Source organism: Protopterus annectens, chromosome 5.part0, assembly GCF_019279795.1.
Source record: "Protopterus annectens isolate FY-2018-M chromosome 5.part0, PAN1.0, whole genome shotgun sequence".
Classification (NCBI taxonomy): domain Eukaryota; kingdom Metazoa; phylum Chordata; order Ceratodontiformes; family Protopteridae; genus Protopterus; species Protopterus annectens.
Genome location: NC_056735.1, coordinates 983,972,667 through 983,994,264, shown reverse-complemented (window position 1 = coordinate 983,994,264; position 21,598 = coordinate 983,972,667). Strand labels below are relative to the sequence as shown.

Here is a 21,598-nt window from a genome sequence, read left to right as displayed (position 1 = left end):
CTGATATCCAACTGCACATTATCAGATAGATAAAAAATACATTTTATAAAACAGACAACCTCTTTACGTGTTTAAGAAAGAGCATTATTTGTATTCTGATTTTTTACATAGCAGACAGCACCATAGAAAAAACTTCTTAGCACAGAAACAGCTTAACCACTTCACTCAATATACAAACTTCAATAAAGTAGATGCAACATCCAGCTACAATGGATTGTACAGGAAACATGGCGGTCTGTACAGCACATGCAGCTCTACTAGCTCCAGCAATGCCACAGCTTAAGGAATGCGAACCAACAGATGCACAGTACAATTTCTGCAAACCAACTAACCTTACCCACACCCACATATAATGGCAGCAACCCTCAGTCTTTGCATCTCTAAAAGCTGATAGACAAATGCCAACAGTCCACTTGTCTGAAAAAGAAGTGCAACAGCCAAGAAAACAGTCATCTCAACATTTCCAAAGTACAGAAACAGAGCTGCAACACAAATGAGAGAAACAGCAGCTCATTACAGGTAAAAAGAAAAAAAAACTCCTCCTTACCAAATGTTACCAAGAACTATTAAAATTAATATAAAAAAGTAGCATCCAGTCACTTCATTTCTGCCAAATTTCTTGCTTGGGGCCTACCCAGAGACAGTATAGCAATTCCAATGCAGATCTTAGCCAGTAATCTGAAGGATACATGAAGACTCAATTTGCTGTTTGAACATATAAAAGTAATACTTCACGGACAGCAATAAAGATCACAATCCAAACTGTGTAAGCGGTACAAAAAAGAACAAGGTGCTCAAGGAATGCAGTTGCTTACATATCTGGTAAGTTACGTCACAGCCTTTATAAGATCAAAAAGACAGTTCTGTATGAATACAAGATCTTTCATCTTTTTGACAGCTTATGACTGGTAATACAAGATCTTTCATCTTTTTGACAGCTTATGAATGGTACAGAGGATGAACTCAACCAGTCATTAGCCAAGAAGGGTCTTCAAAGTTAACCAAGTTATTGTTACTTTTAGCTTTCCTATAGTAAAGCACTGTGATGGATCTTCTACTGCAGATGAGAAGCTTACTGTAACACAGAGTTTGTTTTATTTAAAATAAAAATCATATGTGAATGTTCTTTAACAATGGGTAATAGCATTCATAGCTGCAGCATCTCAGCTTTCTAATAGAAGTGTAAGGCCCAATATTGGAAGTCCCAACACTTTGAAAAATAAACTGCAGTTTCAACAAAACACAATGGACCTGAACCTGAAACTGTTACTACTTTCAAACATTGCTGCAAGTGGACTCAGTTACAGTACAGCCTTGCCAATTATACATACCTACTCAGATTACTGAATCCTGGAGTGCGGGAATGCTTTGAAGTTTCACAAGCTCAGGAGTAGTCTATAGTAGCCCACATTTGCAACTACAGTTCCACTGTTCCAAGGCTTGCAATTATGCTACACAGAATGTCAATGTCTACCCCAAAATTCCAGACAGCTAAATCTACATGATCCCCAAAAGATTCTGGATGGCGAGAACTCTGAACAGAAGTATACACTCACGATTATTTCCACAGCAATGATTTTAGTCTTAAAACTAAACCCTTTAAGGGTATTGTAATATTTTTTAAGGTACATACTCCATGCTCAGACATGTAGCTATACCAGCTGAAGCATTGACTTCAGCCAAACAACCATTTATCAGCACAAGCGTATGAAGAACAAGGTAGAGGAGCCTGAAAAGCCAACTCTTGCTTGCTTATCCTCAGGGGAGGGAGGGAGGGAGGCTGCTAGGGCAAAAACACTGGAAACACTTACCATTGGCTGGGTGTATCACTTACCTGTAGTGCCATGTGAGATAGGGACTTTCCTTATAAAACCACGGAACAGGTGGTGTATGTGGAAGCATGCACATCTCTCCCTACTACTCCGTTATGACATTTCAACAAGCAGCCTATGGGTATGCTATCCATGGAGAACACCAAGCTCACCTGCTCACTACCAGCAGAGCTCCATTAGTGGAAGGAATGAAAGGACCACCTCTGCAAAATGAATGGCCTGAATGGGTGCAGGTTGTAATGCCACTGAGTAGGGCTCCCTCACAGGTGGGAAGTGGGAGAAGGTGTATAACCTAAGCATCTCTTTCAACCTCTTTTTTAAAGAGGAGTAACATCTTATACAACCTGTGCAAACGATGATGAAAATTAAATAAAGCATTACTCACATCTGTCAAACCTTTCCAGTGAGACAGGACGTCCAATATCAAGCTCCTTTCTTGGTATGGCAAGATTTTTATGAAACTTTCCAACTGTGTCAAACATTCCATTGCTGTTTTCAGGAAGTAAGGGTTTCTGAGCTGTGAACAATCTATTAAGTAAAACAGTCACACCCTGTGTTTCACCAGATTTAACAGAAGGAGCAGAAGGCCGCTTTGTAAGAATTATCTCCGAATATGAGGGTCCAAGAAAGTCTTTGATAAGTAAAGGAAACGTAAATTGCTTTGCATAAGGCAGCTGTTGGACTGATGAAACGTCTTGCAGCAATGAATGCACTTTCTCATACAACATGACAAGATATTTCAATAAACCTCTGAACAACACCCTGCAAAGAAAATATAATTTTCATGAAACTGTAAATCATATATTTTACAACAGCAGTTCATTTACAAGCAACAAAAATACACACTTTTAATACAGACTTTTAGGATAATCTCAATAAACTGCTGTTATGAATTATCAGTATAAGCACTTACTGATTAACCATCTTCATCCTGCATAAATATGCAATATGATCTATCCCCTAAGATGTTACAAATCACCTGTATAAATTGTGAGCATTTTATCAAACTGAGTATTAAAACATTTCATTTTATTGGTAAAAGCACACATAACTTTAACGGTCACTTATCAACTCCTAAAGCATCCATCCTGATGTGTGAAGAATTCCTCTAAAAACTGAGCCTCCTGAGATAAATCACAACTAGCAAAATAAATGCCAGAGTGCTGGGGGAGTGAGGTAACGATTTTCAGGAAATATGCAGAATTATCAAAAGCGAAACATGCGTGACATCTGTTTCAATAGCAGTATATATTAAGACATGTCAGAGCACCAAAACCATGTCCATCGCAAAAAGCTGTGATCTACGTAGTTTTAAAAAAAAATTGGGGCTGTTGAGGATAAGCCTGCATCTCTGAATTTAATATAATCAGTTCTGAAATCAATGCATTTTAGGACAAGGGCAAAGTCACTCACTGAGAACACATATTGGTCAAGTGCTATTGCTGGACCAGTTTACCACTCACTACAGGTTCACTTCCATCAAGCGCTTTCTTTCTTTTTCTGTGGCGTTTATAATATTGCCACATGCTAGCAAACAAACTCTGCTAATTACCAGTTTAAATGCCCATGAAACTGCATAGTCATCTGAAAGCCTACCTTGCACAACGTTCCTTTAACAGATTATTTTTAACTAGACAGACTAGACAACGCCATATATTCCTCCCTTTAGCAAATAAATGGAACTTTCTGCTTATTTCAGTTAGGCCAATACTTTCCCTCGGTGTTTTCAAAGATATCGAGTTCCTACAAAATTCTTTGCTCTGTCCCTGTGTGTGCTATCCAGGTTAAGCTTTGTGTTTTGTAGCTACTGCTTCAACAGTATATAGGTTATCCATAGTTTACTTAACTGGGAAACCTTTAATATATTTCATCGCATCCCAGATATTTGCTACAGCCCAAACACTTGCTACATACCTTTTAATTAATGGACCTCTTCACTCCTTCCAAAGTTTTCCCTTCTCCCTGCCTCTTCATTCTCATAACTAATAACTGAAATTAACAGTGCAGAACATGGTATGTTGTCTTCATCAATTCATACCCTAAAGTTTTTTTTTTTTGCATCTTACCTTTTTAATACTAGTTATAATTATTTTATTGTAATATATATATATACTAATGATTGCTGTAATTCTTTATTTTTATCACTGTCTTTGCTGTAATACAATTTGTTGTTCTACTTTGTTGTTTATCTTTGGAGCTTTTCTCCCCGGGCCTCTGCTGAAAAGGGATCCTGTATATAGCCCAATCTGACGATCCCAATAAAATACACAATAAGTAAATATTTGCATTGTCATATATTTTTTTTTATTTGCTTGCTTCTTCTGTTAACTAGGTAGTGAAGATAGACTCAGTCTATTTTTTTTGCAAGAGCTAAACACTTGATAAAGTTAAGTGACTTTTTCAGATTAACATATTTGGAGAGTAGAAACACATTTCAAACTCATGTCTTTACTAACCTTCCAGTACTGTAAAATACTGTCTTCATAACATTTACTTGAATGAAAGAGTCAGTACAATTCTTTGGCATTTTTCTGTTACCAAATGGATGACAGGTAACTTAAATATTACAGAAATAGTCTGTGAACAAGCTTCCACATCTAATAAACAGTGTTCAATTCCAACAACATTTACTTATCTGCTTTCCCCCCTCAAACTTTCCTTGAACAAATCATGTGGACTCTCAAGTTGTTCTGTGTATTCCATGGAAATATTTGCCTTATTCTAGGACTCAGACAATTATAAAATTAAGCAAGTGTTAGATCAGACATCATTTAAATGTATAAAAATACAGTATTTTTTTGCATAAGTCTAGAAATGCAGCCATACTAAAGCAGGCTTTTACAGTATGCATACCGTTTCAGTAAATATCAGTGAAAACCTTCAGTCAAAAATACTGATAAGAACAGAATGCGCAGTACTTTGAGGGCAAACAGATCTTACAAGGCTTGGAAACCAAAGTTAAACAGGCATGTAGAACATTACAGGGTTTTTGGTATTATTAGGAAATACTTCAGATACAGTCAGTTAAGTTAGTTTGTTTGGACTGATATGCAGAAAGTATCTGCAATACAAACACTTGAGTCCAGAAGTCAGGATAAATATTCAGCATTCCAGAATACTGATGACACTATTCAGGAGGAAAAGTCTGTTTCAGTTGATATTATTCAGGAGAATCAGAATATATGCTCAGAATCTTTGGACATATTTATCAGCACTGTTACTGTTATCCAGCATTCCGCAGTATAAGTATTCTTAACCGAGCTACAGTTTGCAGACTTTATTGCAAAAGGTACAAGAAGACTTGGCCCATAAAGGAGAGACTGGCACCTTTTAAGCACACGTTTGGGTAATTAACAGATAAAGACATGCATTCCAGTCTCATTGCAGTTTAGTTCAGTAAACTACAGTCTTATCAATTCTTTCAGTAAGTAAACTACATTTTGTAGTGGCAGCATCCCTCCCATTATTTAACTCTATATACTTAAATTGTATGTATTTAACATCTTCATGGTATCTCACAATTTCCTCTTTTTTTCTCTCTCTCATCTGCAGACTGCTTGATGTGAAGGTCACTGTTTTTTATTAAAAAAAAAAAAAAAAAAAAAAACGTTTGCATGACTTCTAATCCTCCCCTGTGTTATAACATTATTGCTCTTGGAAAGTGATCTCACTACCATGCCTTACACAGTGTACAAAGCTGATAAAACATTCTGCCTTTTCTGTCAAAGCCTTCTACAAATATTTGCTGTAAAGCTTCTCATAGTTTCTTATGAAATTTCTGCACAATTACAGTACAGTCTGCAAAGCTAGTCATGTTTTTTTACATTAATGGAGACCACTAAAGTGGACTTAGTTCTGTAAGACAAGAATAGTATGGACTTGTTAAGGGAGACCTTATCTTTTGAAACAGTACTACACTTAATGAAAGACTGACTGTATACGGCTTACCTTGGCTTTGCTAAAGCTTTTGCTGTTACTCCATGTTAAGGGAATAAAAAAAAAAAAAAAAGCAGGGTCAGTCCATGTGTAATTCAATTAGTAAATCAATGTTTAAGGAAGAGGATAGTCATGTCTTTTTTACCAAGTACTTTTATCAGATCTAAAAGTGGGAACTGAGCTCTGGATAAACAAATATGCTAATGTCTGTAAACTGACTAACATCAATATTTCAGTAAGACTCTATGATGGTCTACAAAACACAGATACCTGGTTCAGTAGTAAAGACATTACCCTAAATATAAGACTTTGATTATAAAATTAATTATTTATTTAATTATTTTACATTTGTTGACCGGGTTAGTCTGACTGGGCAGGTGCCCTTTTTCAGCAGTGACCCAGGGAGGAAAGCTCCATTAAAGTAAAAAAAAATAGTCAAGTATAAATATTACACAGCATATTCTAACAAATAGAGTAAGCAATACAAAAAAAGAAATAAACAACTCTTAACAGTCTATACATTACAATCATAAAAGAAAAAAAAAACTATTTACAGTCTTTAAAATACAATTTGATTAAACAGTATTTTAGAATCAAGGCTTTATAGAGTATGGCAAAGAAGTAAGATGTGAAGATGAGTGTGGGTGAAATGGAGGGGTTTAGGAATTGATATAGAGAAGAGGGGGGTTGTTAATAAGGGGCAGAAGGAAGAAGGGCTAGGAGGAGGGGGCTAGTTCTGTATAGGGATGTTGAATAGGAAAGTAAAAATTGCGATGAGACTGGAGGTTGAGAGTAGAAAACTTGTGGAACTACAGGAAAGTGGGTAAGTAAAATTGATTAGTATGATAGAAGAGGGAGAAAGAGGGATACAATTAATATATTTTATGGTGGCTGAGTACAGTGGCAGTACCAATGACTTTCGAGGTGGTCTTTTAATGCTGCTTTGAATAATTTTGTGTTGGTAAGGGACCGTAATTCTTGAGGTAGTTTATTCCAGGACATAGATGGGTCATAGCTATACAGTTTACATCCAGTTTTAGTTTTGGGTTTACAGATTTGGAGTAAGTTTTGGTTAGAGCTTCTAAGTTGTCTGGAGGGAGAGTAATAAGAAATAAGTGGTGCAAGTGTTGGACAAAATGAAGGCAAGTAAAGGATAGAGTGAATAATGGAGAGTTGAGAGAGTACAAGATGGTGAGGTAGTTCTAACCAGTTCATTAGTTTTAGAGAGATGCAGTGATGGGATTTATAGTTTTGATCTGCTGCAAATCACACTGTTTTATTGTAGGAGGTTTCAAGCTTGGTGAGAAGGGTAGAGTCAAGATCAGTAAGGATCTGGGAGTCATACATAAGACTGGATAGGAGGTATGATTGGGAGAGTGTAATCTTGGCATCCGAGGAAGGGAATTTTTTTGATCTGTAGAGTTGTCCGAGTTTTTGATGGGTCTTTTTGATACAATTATTGATATGCATGTCAAACTTCAATTGATCATCTATGGTGAATCCTAAGAGTTTGGTGCTGGATTCTACTTGTATGGAGGTGGTGTTAAGAAACAGAATGGAGAAAGTAGATTTGATATAGGACAGATTTTTAGGGAGAAACAGTAGCAGTTTTGTTTTTTTGGATTGAGTATGACTTGATTGTCAGTAAGCCAAGATTCTATTGAGTTAAAGGCAGTCTGGGTGACAGAATGGAGTTCAGAGACGGAGCTGGCAATAGTAGTAATGGTAGAGTTATCAGTGTATGAACTAGAGAAGTCAAGGGGAAGGAAGAGTAGAGATTGTTAGTGAAAATACTGAAGAGTAAAGGCCCTAAAATAGGGCCTTGAGGAACACCCATTCTGACTGGTACAGGTGGTGAGAGTGCGGACTGCTATTTAACAGTACAGTTTTGTACCTACCATAAATGTAGATGTTCGAGTGTCTTCACTGCTGCAGTCATTACACTTGGGTTATCCTGCCGTCAGGCGGTCCCGCAGTCGGCCAGAGTTCCAAAGTCTTGGTCCAGCGTCGGTTGCTGTTGCGTCTTCCCTGACATCAGTGCGCCAGGGGTATATAAGATGCAGCAGACGCAGTTTTCTTCAGTGTTTCTTGTCCCAGATGTCAGGTGCCCCCAAATAGGTAGGCAAAACATAATGGAAATAAAACATACAAAAAATGTAAACAACCAAACCTTCAGTTACCAGCAAATACCCCACATAGGTAGTATAGGGTAGAAAGGTATAGATAAGTCCCAGCTAAGAAAGAGGGGATGGCGGGTGGGTAACCTGGACTGCAGCAGTGAAGACACTCGAACATCTACATTTATGGTAGGTAAAAAACTGTACAATGTTCGTGTTTCACTGCTGCAGTCATTACACTTGGGTTGAATCCCAAAGCTGAGTTAGGGTGGCTGGTTCTATAGAAGATTTGGGGTGGCTATGAGGCCCTGCAGCACTGCAATGGCAAAGCCAGCTCTGGATCTAGAGTAAAGAGGCAAGTGATAATGCTTGGTAAAGGTGTGTACTGAGCTCCAAGTTGCAGCCTCCAAGATATCTTTGGTAGGTACTCCTCTAAGGTAAGCAGTTGAAGTGGCTGTTGCCCTGGTGGAATGTGGCCTAATGTTAGTAGGTACAGGTTTCCCATGCTGTGTGTAGCAGAACCAAATACAGTGTCCTATCCACTTAGAAATGGTCTGCTTTGAAATAGCAAAATAGTGAGCAGAAACAGCGAATAAATACCACTATTTCAATCCAGAAGGAACCAGCACGCAGTAGGAGCAATAATACGTCCTGTTTATTGAGGGTGACTGCACACAACAGTGAAAATAAAAACTTTTAAAACAAAACAATTCTCATATCTACAAACGGATCAAGCGCTTTCATCCACCAGCATGTGGACTTCATCAGAATCAATTAAAAGGTTTAATTAAACCTATTTAAACACTTTTTGGCGCCATTTCTAGTAATCCATTTAAAGAAACAGCTCGCAAGAAAACAGTCAATATTTACTTAAAAAATTAATTTGTTCTCCTTTGCATTTTAAATATAATTTATGCTTGCTACTTGTCTTGTACTATCTAAATACTTACATGTCCTATTTTCATAATATAATTACTCTTTTGAATGTGCTGTCATGGATTTATCTTGTATATAAAAGTATTTCTGACATTCCATTCACTAAGATAACATGAATACATGCGCTCGTAAACTTATGCTGTTAATCATTAATCTAATTTTTGTATATAGAATAATACAATGATACATTAAATGTATGTGGTGAAATATCCATAAGAATATTCATAAAAATATTATTACCATTTGTAGCTATGAGAATTGTTTTGTTTTAAAAGTGTGCAGTCACCCTCAATAAACAGGACGTATTATTGCTCCTACAGCATGCTGGTTCCTTCTGGATTGAAATAGTGCTTTGAAATAGCCTTTCCCTGTGATCCTGCAGCATATGCTACAAACAATTGCTCAGTTTTTCTGAAAGCTTTTGTTTTGTCCAAGTAGAAACATAATTGTCTGTGTATGTCCAAGGAATGCAGAAGTCTCTCCCCTTTGTTCTGGGGATTTGGATAAAAAGTTGGCAAATGAATAGTTTGACTAAGAGCCACACTGGATACCACCTTAGGCATAAATGAAGGGTTTGTCCTTAAAGAAACCCTGTCTTGGTTAAAAATGATGAAAGGTTCCACTGCCATTAGTGCCTGTAACTCTGAGACTCTTCTTGCTGAGGTTATTGCCAGAAGCAGAGCAGTTTTCCATGATATATATATTTTAATTCTGCTGAACTGGCTGGCTCAAAAGGAGGTAAGGTTAGTTTTTCCAAGACAAAATTGAGGTCCCAAGTTGGTGTTGGTGCTCTCCGGGGCGGTCTTATGTTTTTAGCCCCTCTGAGATATTGTTTTAGCAATGGATGAGAGAAAATAGGAGGATCTGTGTTGTAATGAGCCGAGACGGCCGAAGCGTGGATCTTAATGGAAGAAAAAGATATTCCTTTGTCCAGCATCTCAGTCAAGTATTGTAATATCTGAGGAATATTTGGGACAAGAGGGTCAAAGCTTTGCACCTGGTTCCAAGCACAGAATCTCTTCCACTTTTCTGAGTAAGATTTCCTGGTGCTAGGCCTCCTGGCCTCCAGAATGACATCCATAACAGCTTTAGAGAGTGGTGTTGTCTGTGTGATTAATGAATCTGCCATGCAGCCAGGTTTAAAGTTTTGAGCTGACTGTGCAGGATCCGATTGTCTTGTTAAGTCAGAAGGTGTGGAGTTTGAGGTAGAATCCATGGTGGGCCTTGAGCTAAATTCTTTAAGATTGGGTACCAGTGCTGGCGTGGCCAGTCTGGGGCAATCAGGATCATCTGTGGTTTCTCTTGTCTGGCTTTTAGGAGTACTTTTGAAAGGAGAGACAGTGGTGGGAAGGCATAAACTGTTAGGCTTTTCCAGCTGAACGAGAAAGCATCCACTTTCCATGCTTGTGTGTGATAAGTCCTTGTGCAGAATTTTTGTAGTTGACAATTCTCTGGGGTGGCAAAAAGATCTATGTCTGAGCACCCCAATTTCTGTGTTATTATGTTGAATACTTGTGGATTTAATTTCCACTGGTGAGGATCCATGATGTTTCTGCTTAAGTAGTCTGCCAGCGTATTTTTCTCTCCTGGCAGGAATTGTGCTTGCAGATGAATTTGATAGGTTAGAGCTGTGTTCCACAAGGTCCTGGCTTGTCTGCATAGGGGATAAGAATGAGTGCCCCCTTGCTTGTTTATGTACCACATGACTGTGGTGTTGTCTGTCTTTAATAATAGTTGTCCTGGGTGCAGAAGGTCCTTGAAAGCTGTTAGGGCATTTTGTACAGCCAACATCACTGTTTGATTGCTGTGAAGATGCATTTGGTCTGCGGTCCACTTGCCCTGAATACATTTTCCTGTCATGTGTGCTCCCCAGGCATAATCCGAAGCATCTGTTGTTAGTGTCTGCCTGGCTGTGGGTAGAGTGAACGGCTGTCCCTTGTTGAGGTGACATGCCTGTGCCCACCATCGAAACTCCTGTTGTAGGCAGGGAATTAGAGGTATTACTGCTTCCAAACTGTGACAGTGCTGAGTCCAAACACTTTTTAGGTACCATTGTAATTTCCTCATATGCAGTCTGGCATATGGAATTAGAAGAATGCAAGATGCCATGAATCCCAAGGCCTGCAGAATTTTTCTTGCAGGGAGTTTGGTCTTTGTTGCCATCAATTGAAAGTATTGAGTCAGTTGTCCTTGCTTGTCTGGCGTGAGATAAGCCATCTGGGCCGTTGTATTTAAGCTGGCACCCAGGAATATTATCTCTTGTGACGGCACTAGTTTTGATTTCTTTTCATTTACTGTGTACTCTAGGCAAATCAGCAACTTTTTTACAAACGCCAGATGCTTTAGAAGAATGTCCTTGCTCTCTGCTTGAATAATGCAGTCGTCCAGGTATGGATATATTTTAATTCCTTTTTGTCTGGTGCCAGGCACTTTGTGAAGACCCTGGGCACAGTAGATAAGCCAAAGAGCAGCACAAAGAATTGATAATGCATTGAACCAGCTATTAATCTGACGTATCTTCTGCAATTTTGTCCGATAGGGACATGCAGGTATGCCTCTTTGAGGTCCAAAGTAACAAGCCAAGCCTTCTTTCCCAGCATGGGAAGAAGCTGCTGTAGTGTCAACATTTTGAATTTCAGAACCTCCAGGTAAGTATTTAGAGTAGAAAGGTCTAGTATGGGTCTCCAGGCTTTGTCCTTTCTAGGAACCAAGAAGAGTCTTGAGTAAAATCCTTGTCCCTGTTCCTGTTGTGGCACTTTTTGGATAGCTCTCATGTCCATGAGGGCTGCAATTTGTTTTTGTGCCTCTGCCCATTGATTCTGTGGCAGGTTTGGCATTCCTTTTAGTCCTGGTAGAGTGTGAAAGTGGAACCTGTAACCTTGAGACACAATGTTCAGAACCCATTTGTCTTGGGTGGTTATATGCCAGTTTTGTGAAAAAAGTGCTAGTTTTCCCCCTAAGGGAGCTGCCAAAAGGAAAGAGTTTGGCATTTGAAGGGGGAAGTCATTGGGACCGTTTCCTGTAAGGTTGTGACTTGTCCTCACCTCCTTTCGGGGTAGTAGCACCTCAATTTCGTGGTCTTTAAGAGCCTTGGGGCTGAGATCTGCCTCTTGGGCGTCTGTATCTGCCTCTTTTTGGTCTGTGACACTGGAAAGGATCAATTTTTCGAAGGCTAATTTCTACTAAATCGAGATGGCTGTACCTGTAAGAAATCCTTTACTGTTTGCATAGATTTTGCCTTATCCTATATTTTCTTTAATACCTCTTCTGCCTTAACACCAAATCGAATATCCTGTTGTAAAAGTGCATCCAATAATTTAGCCTTAACATGATCAGGTAAAGCTTGTTATTTTAACCAAGCATGCCTTCGTATCACAGATCCTGTAACTGCTGCTCTACAGGAAGCCTCTAATGAATCAAATCCACATTGCAAAGTATGTTTTCCCACTTGTTCAGCTGCATGCAATAATTCCTGCATTTCCTTATAGTTAGGATGTTTTGAAACTGTAATCATTTTCTGTTTTAACAGAGACATTAAATATTGCTGGTATTTAAGCATGTGGAACTGGCAATTTAAAGCCCTCACTGATAAAGTTGCTAAAGTGTAAACTGTCTTTCCCCATCTGTCTAATGCTCTAGAATCCCTGTCAGAGGGAACTGGATTCTTAGCCGTGGAAGCCTTTACCCCTTTGGGACCCTGGGAAATAGTTTCTGGATCAGCAGCAGGGTTTTTATAAAGAAATTTGTGAGAGTCAGGGACTCTGTAGTATCTGTCTGACTTGAATGGTACAGGGGGCAAAGAATCAGGATTTAAACTGGATTCAGAGAACACATCATCCACAATATCTAACACTGGCGGAATAGCCAGGGGTCTGTGCCGAGGTAATAAGAGAAAATCTCTGAGCCTTTTCTTGGATTCTGAGTAATCCTGGCCATCCCAATGGAAATGCTCCCTCATGGTATGTAAAGTTTCCCCAAAAGAATAATCCTCAGGAGGAGAGGCTGAAGGAATAGATTTTTCAGCATCTGAGTCCTCATAGGGGGGTAAAGAGTATCCATGGTCTGAAGAGGAATCAGAAGAAATGGAAACCTGGTCAGAGGAAGCATAGTCTGTATCCTGCCTAGGCCTTTTATCAGGAGGGGGATGGGAACCCCTGATCAGAGTAATTAAGTCTTCAGCCATTTTAAGCATTTGTTTTTTTAGGCATGGAGGCCTGTCCAGGTGAATGCTGTACTTGCTTCTTTGTCTTTAATGGAGTCTTTGACTTGGCTGTAGTTTTTATGGTAAGCTGCGAAGGTCTGAAAACACCCTCAGAGGCCGGTGCCTGCTCAGCGGCTCCGGACCCATCTGAAGGATTAGTTTCCGTAAGCCCAACACCTTGAGTATCCAGAGGCCTAGTCAGAGTCCTAGTCATCTCTACGTGGGAGTCGGAGGCGGCCTGTGGCTCTGAGGTTGCGGGTGTCAGGGGCTGTGAAAGCGCCTCACTGAGAACTGGTGACTGGCCTTGAAGAGGCTTCATCGTCAGTTTTGGACCTCGGATGCCTGTCCTTATCCTTGTCTTTGCATTTTTTGTGTATTCCAGTCGATGGTTGTTTCGACGGCATGGTATAATTAAACCTTCAGCCAAAGTAATGGCGAGCAAAATCAAACCGACATTTAACAGTGCGTTTGTTAAATCTAGCACAAAACCGACAGCTAGTGATGTCGTGGTCTGGGCCTAGGCATGGAATACAGTAAGAATGAAAATCCTTATGAGGTATTTGCTTCCCACAAGAAATACAATTATTAACTTTTACTGACATCGGTCTGAGGCAAGAAAAAGTTTCCCCAATGGGGTACTTAGCTTTGTAGAAGACTTCGGTTCTGAAATTAGAATTGAAAATCTCAGGAGTCGGCCGACCGGCACTTGCAAACTGTTTTTGCGTCGGGCACCGTGCGGCAAGAAAGACTGAAGAAAATGGTGTCGGCTGCATCTTATATACCCCTGGCGAACTGACGTCAGGGAAGAAGCGACAGCAACCGACGCCAGACCAAGACTTTGGAACTCTGGCTGACTGCGGGACCGCCTGACGGCAAGATAACCCAAGTGTAATGACTGCAGCAGTGAAACACGATGAACATCCATGAAACAGTTTCAGGGGAGAAGTTTAGTTCTTGTAATTTGTTTAAGAAGAGAGGATGAGAGACAGTCTAAAATGACTTGGACATATCCAGAAATAGGCATGAAACTAGCTTGTGGTCGTCCCTGGCAAGAGAGACTGTGTGGAGAAATCACTACCACAGCACTCCTATCCTATGTCTACGTTTGAAACCATGTTGAGTAGGAGTTAGGTTATGCTTAATAAGATACTGAATGACCTGTTTGTGAACACACTTTTCAGGGACTTTGGAAAGAGGGGACAGGATAGCAATAGGACGGAAGTTTGAGATATCAGAGGAGTTGCTGCCTTTATGTATTGGAAGGGTATGAAACTGCTTACATATGGCTGGGATGTCTCCTTCTGCTATTGAGCGATTAATTAAAATAGATACTGGTAGGGCAAGGGACTCCGATGCTAGTTGGTGAAAGTTAGGAGGAATTTTATCTGTAGATGGGGAGCAGGGGGGAATTTTATCTGTAGATGGGGAGCAGGGTTTTAAGTTGGATAGTTGAGTCCTGATAAAGAAATTTGGCACTGGTTTGAGGGAGAAGGAGTTGGAGAGGGATGTGGTCAAAGGAGGATTTGTGACAGGAGGGTTTGAAGTAGATGGTATGTTAGACTTTAACAGCTTGGATATAAATAAAGTAGGAGTTAAATAGGGAGGCAATTTCTATAGGGGTTTTGTCTGGGGATGGGTTTGGGGAAGAAGGATTGCCTGGGTGGAGTATCTGGTTAATTGAGTGCCAGAATTATTTTGAGGTGGATTTTAGTGCCATAGGAGGGTTATAGTAAATGTCCTTTTTGTCTTGGTTTATATATTTTTTGTTAAGTTCCTTGCTTCTCTGTATTTTTGCAGATCTTTAGGAAGTTTAGTTTGGGACCAGATTTTCCAACGCTTGTCTCTATTTTTCATAAGGTTGAGAGTAGTTTTGGACAGCCAAGGGTGAGACTGCAGATTTCATGCGTATAGTACAAATGGGAGCCAGAGTGTCTAGTATGTTGAGAAAGATAGAGTTGAAGCAAAGGACAGCTTCATCTAAGGGGAGGTATTTTAGAACGTCCCAGTTAACTTTAGAGAGGAGGGTGTTAAGAGTGTCGGGGTTAAAGTTTGAGTTTGCAGCAGGTGATGTATCTGGGTGGCTTAGACAGGTGGGGAGAGAGACTGGTAACCTTTACTGTAGAGTGGTCACTTAAACAGTTTGGTAAGGTTTGGGGGTTGTGGTATTTCAAAGGTTGGGATACTAGTATCCAGTCTATTAGGGTATGAGTAGTGCGAGAATTATTAGAATGGGTTGGGTGGCTGAGAGAAGCCATATAAATTAATATTAATTTTTGAGCTGTCATTAGTGATAGATAACCAATTGATATTCATGTCCCCAAGGATAATGGTTTCATTGTGAAAGTTGTGAGTGAAGTAGGAGAGAATATTTTCTAAAATGAGGATGTTATCACCTGGGGGTATATAAACTGCAGCCAATGGTGATGGAGGAGTGGTCATTAATTTTGAGATTTGCTATGATTAGTTCTGCAGGTACAAAGAATGGGGTAGGTTTAGGTAGCAATGTCAAGGTGAGATGGTTAGCATAAAGTATTGCTACGCCTCCTCCTTTTTTGTTAGGGTGATCGTAATATGTTATATCCTGGGAGAAGGAGGTCATTATCTGGGATATGCGGTTTTAACTAGGTTTTGGTGAAGGAGACAATATCAGGGTTATGATCAGTTATGCAGGCATGAAGTTCACAGACTGTTTAGTATACTACAAGTGTTGATAGAGTAGAAGGAAATGTGTTTTTTAGGTGGGGGAGGGGTGGATGAAATGGGGGAGGAGATAGGTCCAGGGTTAGGGTGTATATCACCAGATAGAAGAAGGGTAGGTAGCAGATGGTAGTACTTTCGAAATGGTATTTGGTAGTAGCAAAGTTTGGGCTTGCTTTGGAAAGTTGAAAGATTAAGTAGGAGAAATTTTTATTTTAAGGAGTGGAGTGTTAAGAGGATGAATGGAAGAAGATATGTAGAGAAATGAGCAGTATGAGAGAATGAATAGGGGTATGTAGGAGTTATTATGATAGGTGATAGTACATAGGGATAGGAAGTTACTAGAGAAGGAGAGTAAGTGGGGGTAGGATGAGAACAGATACAGTAAGTGAAGACATGGTCTGTAAGAGTAGGAAGGAGTACTGTATTAAGAGGGTAAGTTATGAAAGAGCAGGGTAGTATGGGCTAAACAAAAGATTAGGAGTAAAGTTGTCAATGGAAATGTAGGCTAAGGGTATAAGATGGAGACTACAGGTTTAAGTATGGGAACTGAAATAAGTATAAGGGTTGTTAATAAGGAATAGTAGGGGGTTGGTTAGTGAAACAGGAAGGGGCGGGGAATTGGTGGGATGGATACAGGTGTGGATAGGTATAAAGGAAACAATACGGGGGTGGGTGGGAATGGGAGCAAAGTGAGCCCGAGCATAGGGTGGGCGAACGGAGTGGGGCAGCACCTATTGGAGTGAGATCGCCCAAAAACAATCAGTCTATCCCACTCAACGAGGTCAGGCTAAACACAATTTTCAGCTTCAAAATATCAAATATAGGTACAAGAGGTCTATAACCAGGTGTACAGTAAGCAGGGGAATTTGTTTGTCGAGAATCAGGAGGTAGGAACCCGTGGTATAGTGCTCAGCTACGGTAATAAAAGCAAAAAGCAGTCTGGAATGTTCAGACTTAGCAGTTACAAACTATATTCAACCCTACACAATAATTTCAGTGCTTGAGGGAGATATTTGCATACTTAGTGTCTATCCCTCGCAGTTAGCTTTCTTGTACTGTGCTGGTCAGGGCCGTATTCCCAGTCGCTGAAGGGGGGTAACCAAGTAGAGATATTGAGATAGGAAATCCAGAATTTATTGCAGGTGAAACAGGAGGGAGATGGCTAGGGAGCAAAACAATAGCCCATTAGTAAAGGAGGAATCAAAGTTCACAGTTACACAAACACAGACATCTGCAGATTAGATAACAGTAATATTCACTGTCCAGGCAGCCGTTGGGGCTCAGAGAGCAAACAAATGCATTAAATACTTAGCTACAAACACGTGGCAGCCGTACTAGTGCAGCAATAAAAAATAAATAGTCAAAGAATAACAAAACACCTGCATTATTACAGATGTTGGGACAATGGCAACCAACAACTCATTTTTTTTAAAACTTTTGGTAAAGGTATACGGGCAGGTCCTTTTATCCTTTCCACCATTAGGTCAAAAGGCATTAAAATGCAGTATACATTTACATATGGACTATCATAACATCCATAAGCAAACAAAGAAACATGCAAACAAAACCAATTAATTTTACCAAAGTTCACACATAAATCTGCAATACATCATGTTTACTGAAAACAATATATGACAATGCAGAATACAAAGAAAAATCTGGTAAGCTAAAAAGATGATAAAATGAAACACAAGACACTATTACCAGAGTCAGCCTCTTTCAACTTGACAAGTCAGCCATGGTCATTCCTCCCTGCTTACAGTTATAGTATCAACCTGGATCTGTCCTCACACTGTGTTAAATATCAACTTTGCAGTAGATTCTACTCAAACATTTTGCACAGGCACCTTAGAAAAAGAAAAGCAAGCAAAAAAAGAAAAACTTAAGGTACATTTCCCACATATTGTGCCAATTGTACTTAGTGTCTTACATTTCTTCTTTTTTCTTTTTTTGACTATGTTAAGGCAGGAGGTATTTCTCTGGCTGCTCTTTGCTTGATTCTTCCTTTCCAAACACTTCCATCTCAATAGGTACATTCCCTTTAGGTTGAGCCTACCTTATTAAAGTGATGGAACAACATACACTGCTTTACTGTCATACAATTATTAGCACTGTCACTTTTCTCCAAGATCACATTTCCAAACAGCTCAGCTCACTGCTAAACATGGGCCTTGACTGATGAACTCCCAAGACAGTGGAAGCTGTGCCCCGCTTCACTACCCTCCCAACCCCAATTCCCCAGCCAACTCCCAGACCACCCATTATATTTGCTCTTATCTCCACCCACTGTCATGTCCTCAAGACCAAATTTTTAAAAAGACACCAGCCAAAAAAACACAATGCTCTTATCTCACTGCCCTCATAGTCAGTACTACAATATTACTGGAAGTCTTAATTCTCACTTACAACTTCCTGTACCAACATAATACACATCCAATCAGTAAAATGTTCCTCTTTCCACAACTTACCCTGTTTTACCTCCTTCTTTCCTCTTCACCTCCCTCACTCCTGCTACTAGTAACAAACGTCTTCATAAAACACTTAAAACAATATTAACACTATGTATTACCCCTACTTCCACAACTTCCTTAACAATGAACTACCACCACAACACCCCCCATCCCCTCAGTAATCAGACCAAACCTATTCCCCAGTGCTTCATTGTCAGGATCACTCTTCTTTACGATTGTTATTATTCAAACATTTGTCTCTCTGCATAAAAACACTGAAGACCTCATTCAGAATATCCCCAATAATCTTCATACTACTCCTTAAGAGTAACGATGAACCCAACCCAAGCTCAACAACTCCCTTTCCTGTACACCAGAACTACTCCCTTCCTAAACTGGCCTGTGCCCCCCTTAATGAATATGGCATCAGAAAAAACTAAACCTCATAAGTGCTTTTATTTCCCAACACAACCCAGACATTCTTGCAGTGAGGGAATCTTGGGTCAAAAAAGACTCCCAACTTCCCAACACTTTCTAACCACCTACAAGTATGTCAATGATGCTAGACCAGGCAAACGATCAGGTGGATGCTCTCTAAAATAACCTAAACCCAAACGTCATTGCCCAAGCAAACTCCTCCTCAGACTATGGTCCTAAATGGATTCTACTAAAATTTCCAAATCACAAAAACAAACCACTGCTGAATGCTACAGCCTATATACCATCCCTTGTTTCCCTAAATAAATTCAAATCACTCATCACCAACATCCTTAATAACTATCCCAAAAATAACAATTACTCTAGGTGATGTCGATCTTAATTATCTTGGTCCTTTTTCACCTGACTTAGGTACTTTTCTAGCAAATCTAGGTCTCCTTCAACTCATAAATGAACCAAAAAGACCTAAATGCAGGTCCTCCAAACACTCCACACGCTACCTGACTTGACAAACATACCAAACTTCATCAGCAATACAAACATTCTGCCACAATCACTAGGCGACCACTGCCTAATCACCTTTACATATGTCAATCATCCTATAAAACTAAGACCAGTATTAAAGGCCTTCAGAAACTACATGGCACCAATCTAGACAAACTCAGAACCCTTCTCACAGCCCACAACTGGAGTCATATACTCTCCTTACATGACCCTAACACAGCAGTTATAAGCCTGATTAACTTTCTACTCCAGCTGCAGGACAAACTCTTCCCATTTATCCACAGGTTTTGTAAACCCACCAAAACTGAAAGGCTATCCACTTTACTCAAACATCTTTTAACTCTAAGGGATGAAGGATGGCAAAATGAAAACGGACCCCCACAACTGACAACCACAACTCTTTTACAGACTTACATAACATTGCAAAGAAATCCATTAGAAGGCACAAAAAAATCTCCAAACAAAGAAATAAATTACCCTCTTAACATTCCCCCAAACACTTTTGGAAAGAGCTTAACTAACTTATAGGAAGAAAACCTCCTCATAATACCCTGTCTGCAAACACCATTTAATATGGTACAGCAAAACTTTCTCCAGAAGACTTCCTTAAAGAATTTTGCAACTCTCATCAATAAACTCCACAACTCCAACAGATCATGCATCATTCACCCTACCACCATTCATCCCACTCTTCCACTTCAAATGCATATGTCCCAAAGAAATCTGTACTCCACTGTACTTGAAAATATTTTCACTGACACCTCTGCTGGATATGACAATATAAACCTCTGGTTCATTTATCACTGCAGAGAGCAAGTGTCTTCCTCTCACCCACATACATAATCTATGTCTCACACAAAACATCATGCCACAGACTTGAAAAACTGCACCAATTAAACCCCTCCCAAAGCAAACCAACTCAATAGATACCTTGCACTTCCATCCAATATCCATCCTCCCATTTCTGTGCAAACTTCTTGAAAAAGATAATCTACACCTAACTATCCCTCTATATATTCAGGATTACCACCTGCTCTCCTCCAAACAACCTAGATTCTCACCTGGATGAAGTACTATGACAGCACTTTCATCCCTAACTGATTACATCCTGCTAAAGTCTGACAATAGCCTCCTTATAAATGCCCTATTTATAGACCTGACAAAGGCAATGGACCTCATTGACCACTATCTTCTCCAAAACAAACTAACTGAATTTGATATTAGTCCAGATGCTAATCCCTGGTTTAAAAGCTTCCTCACTGACACTTAGTTAAAATAGGATCGTCTCAATCAGAATCTGCACCCATTACCAAAGATGTACCACAAGAATCCATTCTTGCTCCCCTTTTCTCCATACGCATTAAAAAAAAACTTCATGGGAACCTCTCCCATCTTCCCCTTATCCTCTCTGCTGATGACATGGTCATTTAACAATAAGGTCACTCTCACTGTAACATTTAATGCCATTTTCAGTCAGACATGCATGTGCTCCACCAATGGCTCATAACCCATAAACTACTTCTCAACCCTGCCAAAATCAAAACTATGCTTTTTGGAACTCCACAGGAATTCACTAAGCACCTAACTTTAACTATCTTTGACCTACATAACCATTCCACAGAAACAACCTCCTCCTTCAAATACCTAGGACTATGCCTTGATCAGTCATTAAACTTTCATTTCCACACAGACAAACTTAGAGCCAGAATAAACTCCCTCTTCTTCTGAGCCAAAAAGATATTCCCTTTTCTATCCCAACTAGCCAAAGCAGCTATTGGCAAAGCAGTTCTCCTTACACAACGTACACAGGCTCCCAATTTTTGCTTCCAAAAAAACATTGTCACACTCCAGACCATTTCTAATAGCATCTACCAGTTCAGTACAAACTCATTGCTCAATGAACATCACTGCATCACCCTAGAAAAAGTCAAATTGATACTGATAAAACAAAGATCTAACTTAGTTTTAGGATTCCAATTCTACAAACTACTCCAAGCTCTACATATTTATGCAACTAAACATCACAAAAAGGCCTCCTCATACAACCTGAGACACTACTCACAAGCCCCACCAACTCCAATCAGCCCAGAACCAAACTCCACAGCACTGCACATGCTTTCTCCTCTCAGGCACCTACTCTTTGGAAAGTTCTCCCCATCGACATTACAGAAATCAGCTCTTATTCCAATTCAGAATGCAACTCAAAAAGCACTTCTTTATCTAAGCCAAATGCTCCTGCTTCAAAACAAGACATATTACCTAAACTCTCATTTCAGAGTATCTTCTCCTTTCTCAAGATTCACTGAAGATTGAACCACTTTAGATTGAACCCACTTTAGAAACTAATGTATATATTGTACATTACACTGTGCCTGACTGTACATTGCACTGTTCGTTCACTAGAATGTATATAGAAAGTTTTTTTATGTAATCAGTCTGAACTACTCTGTTATTGCTTACATTTCTGTAGTTTCTTTTTGTGAA

The 21,598-nt window shown here is 39.6% G+C and overlaps 1 protein-coding gene across 1 annotated transcript in view; it reads right to left on the bottom strand.

Annotated features, from left to right (window-relative positions):
* The window catches only part of NEPRO (nucleolus and neural progenitor protein), a 324,864-nt gene that overhangs the window by 81,033 nt on the left and 222,233 nt on the right, over positions 1-21,598 (bottom strand). The window contains exon 6 of the mRNA XM_044072737.1: positions 2,218-2,594. Coding sequence (XP_043928672.1) covers positions 2,218-2,594 — 377 coding nt within the window. The remainder of the gene's footprint in view (positions 1-2,217; positions 2,595-21,598) is intronic.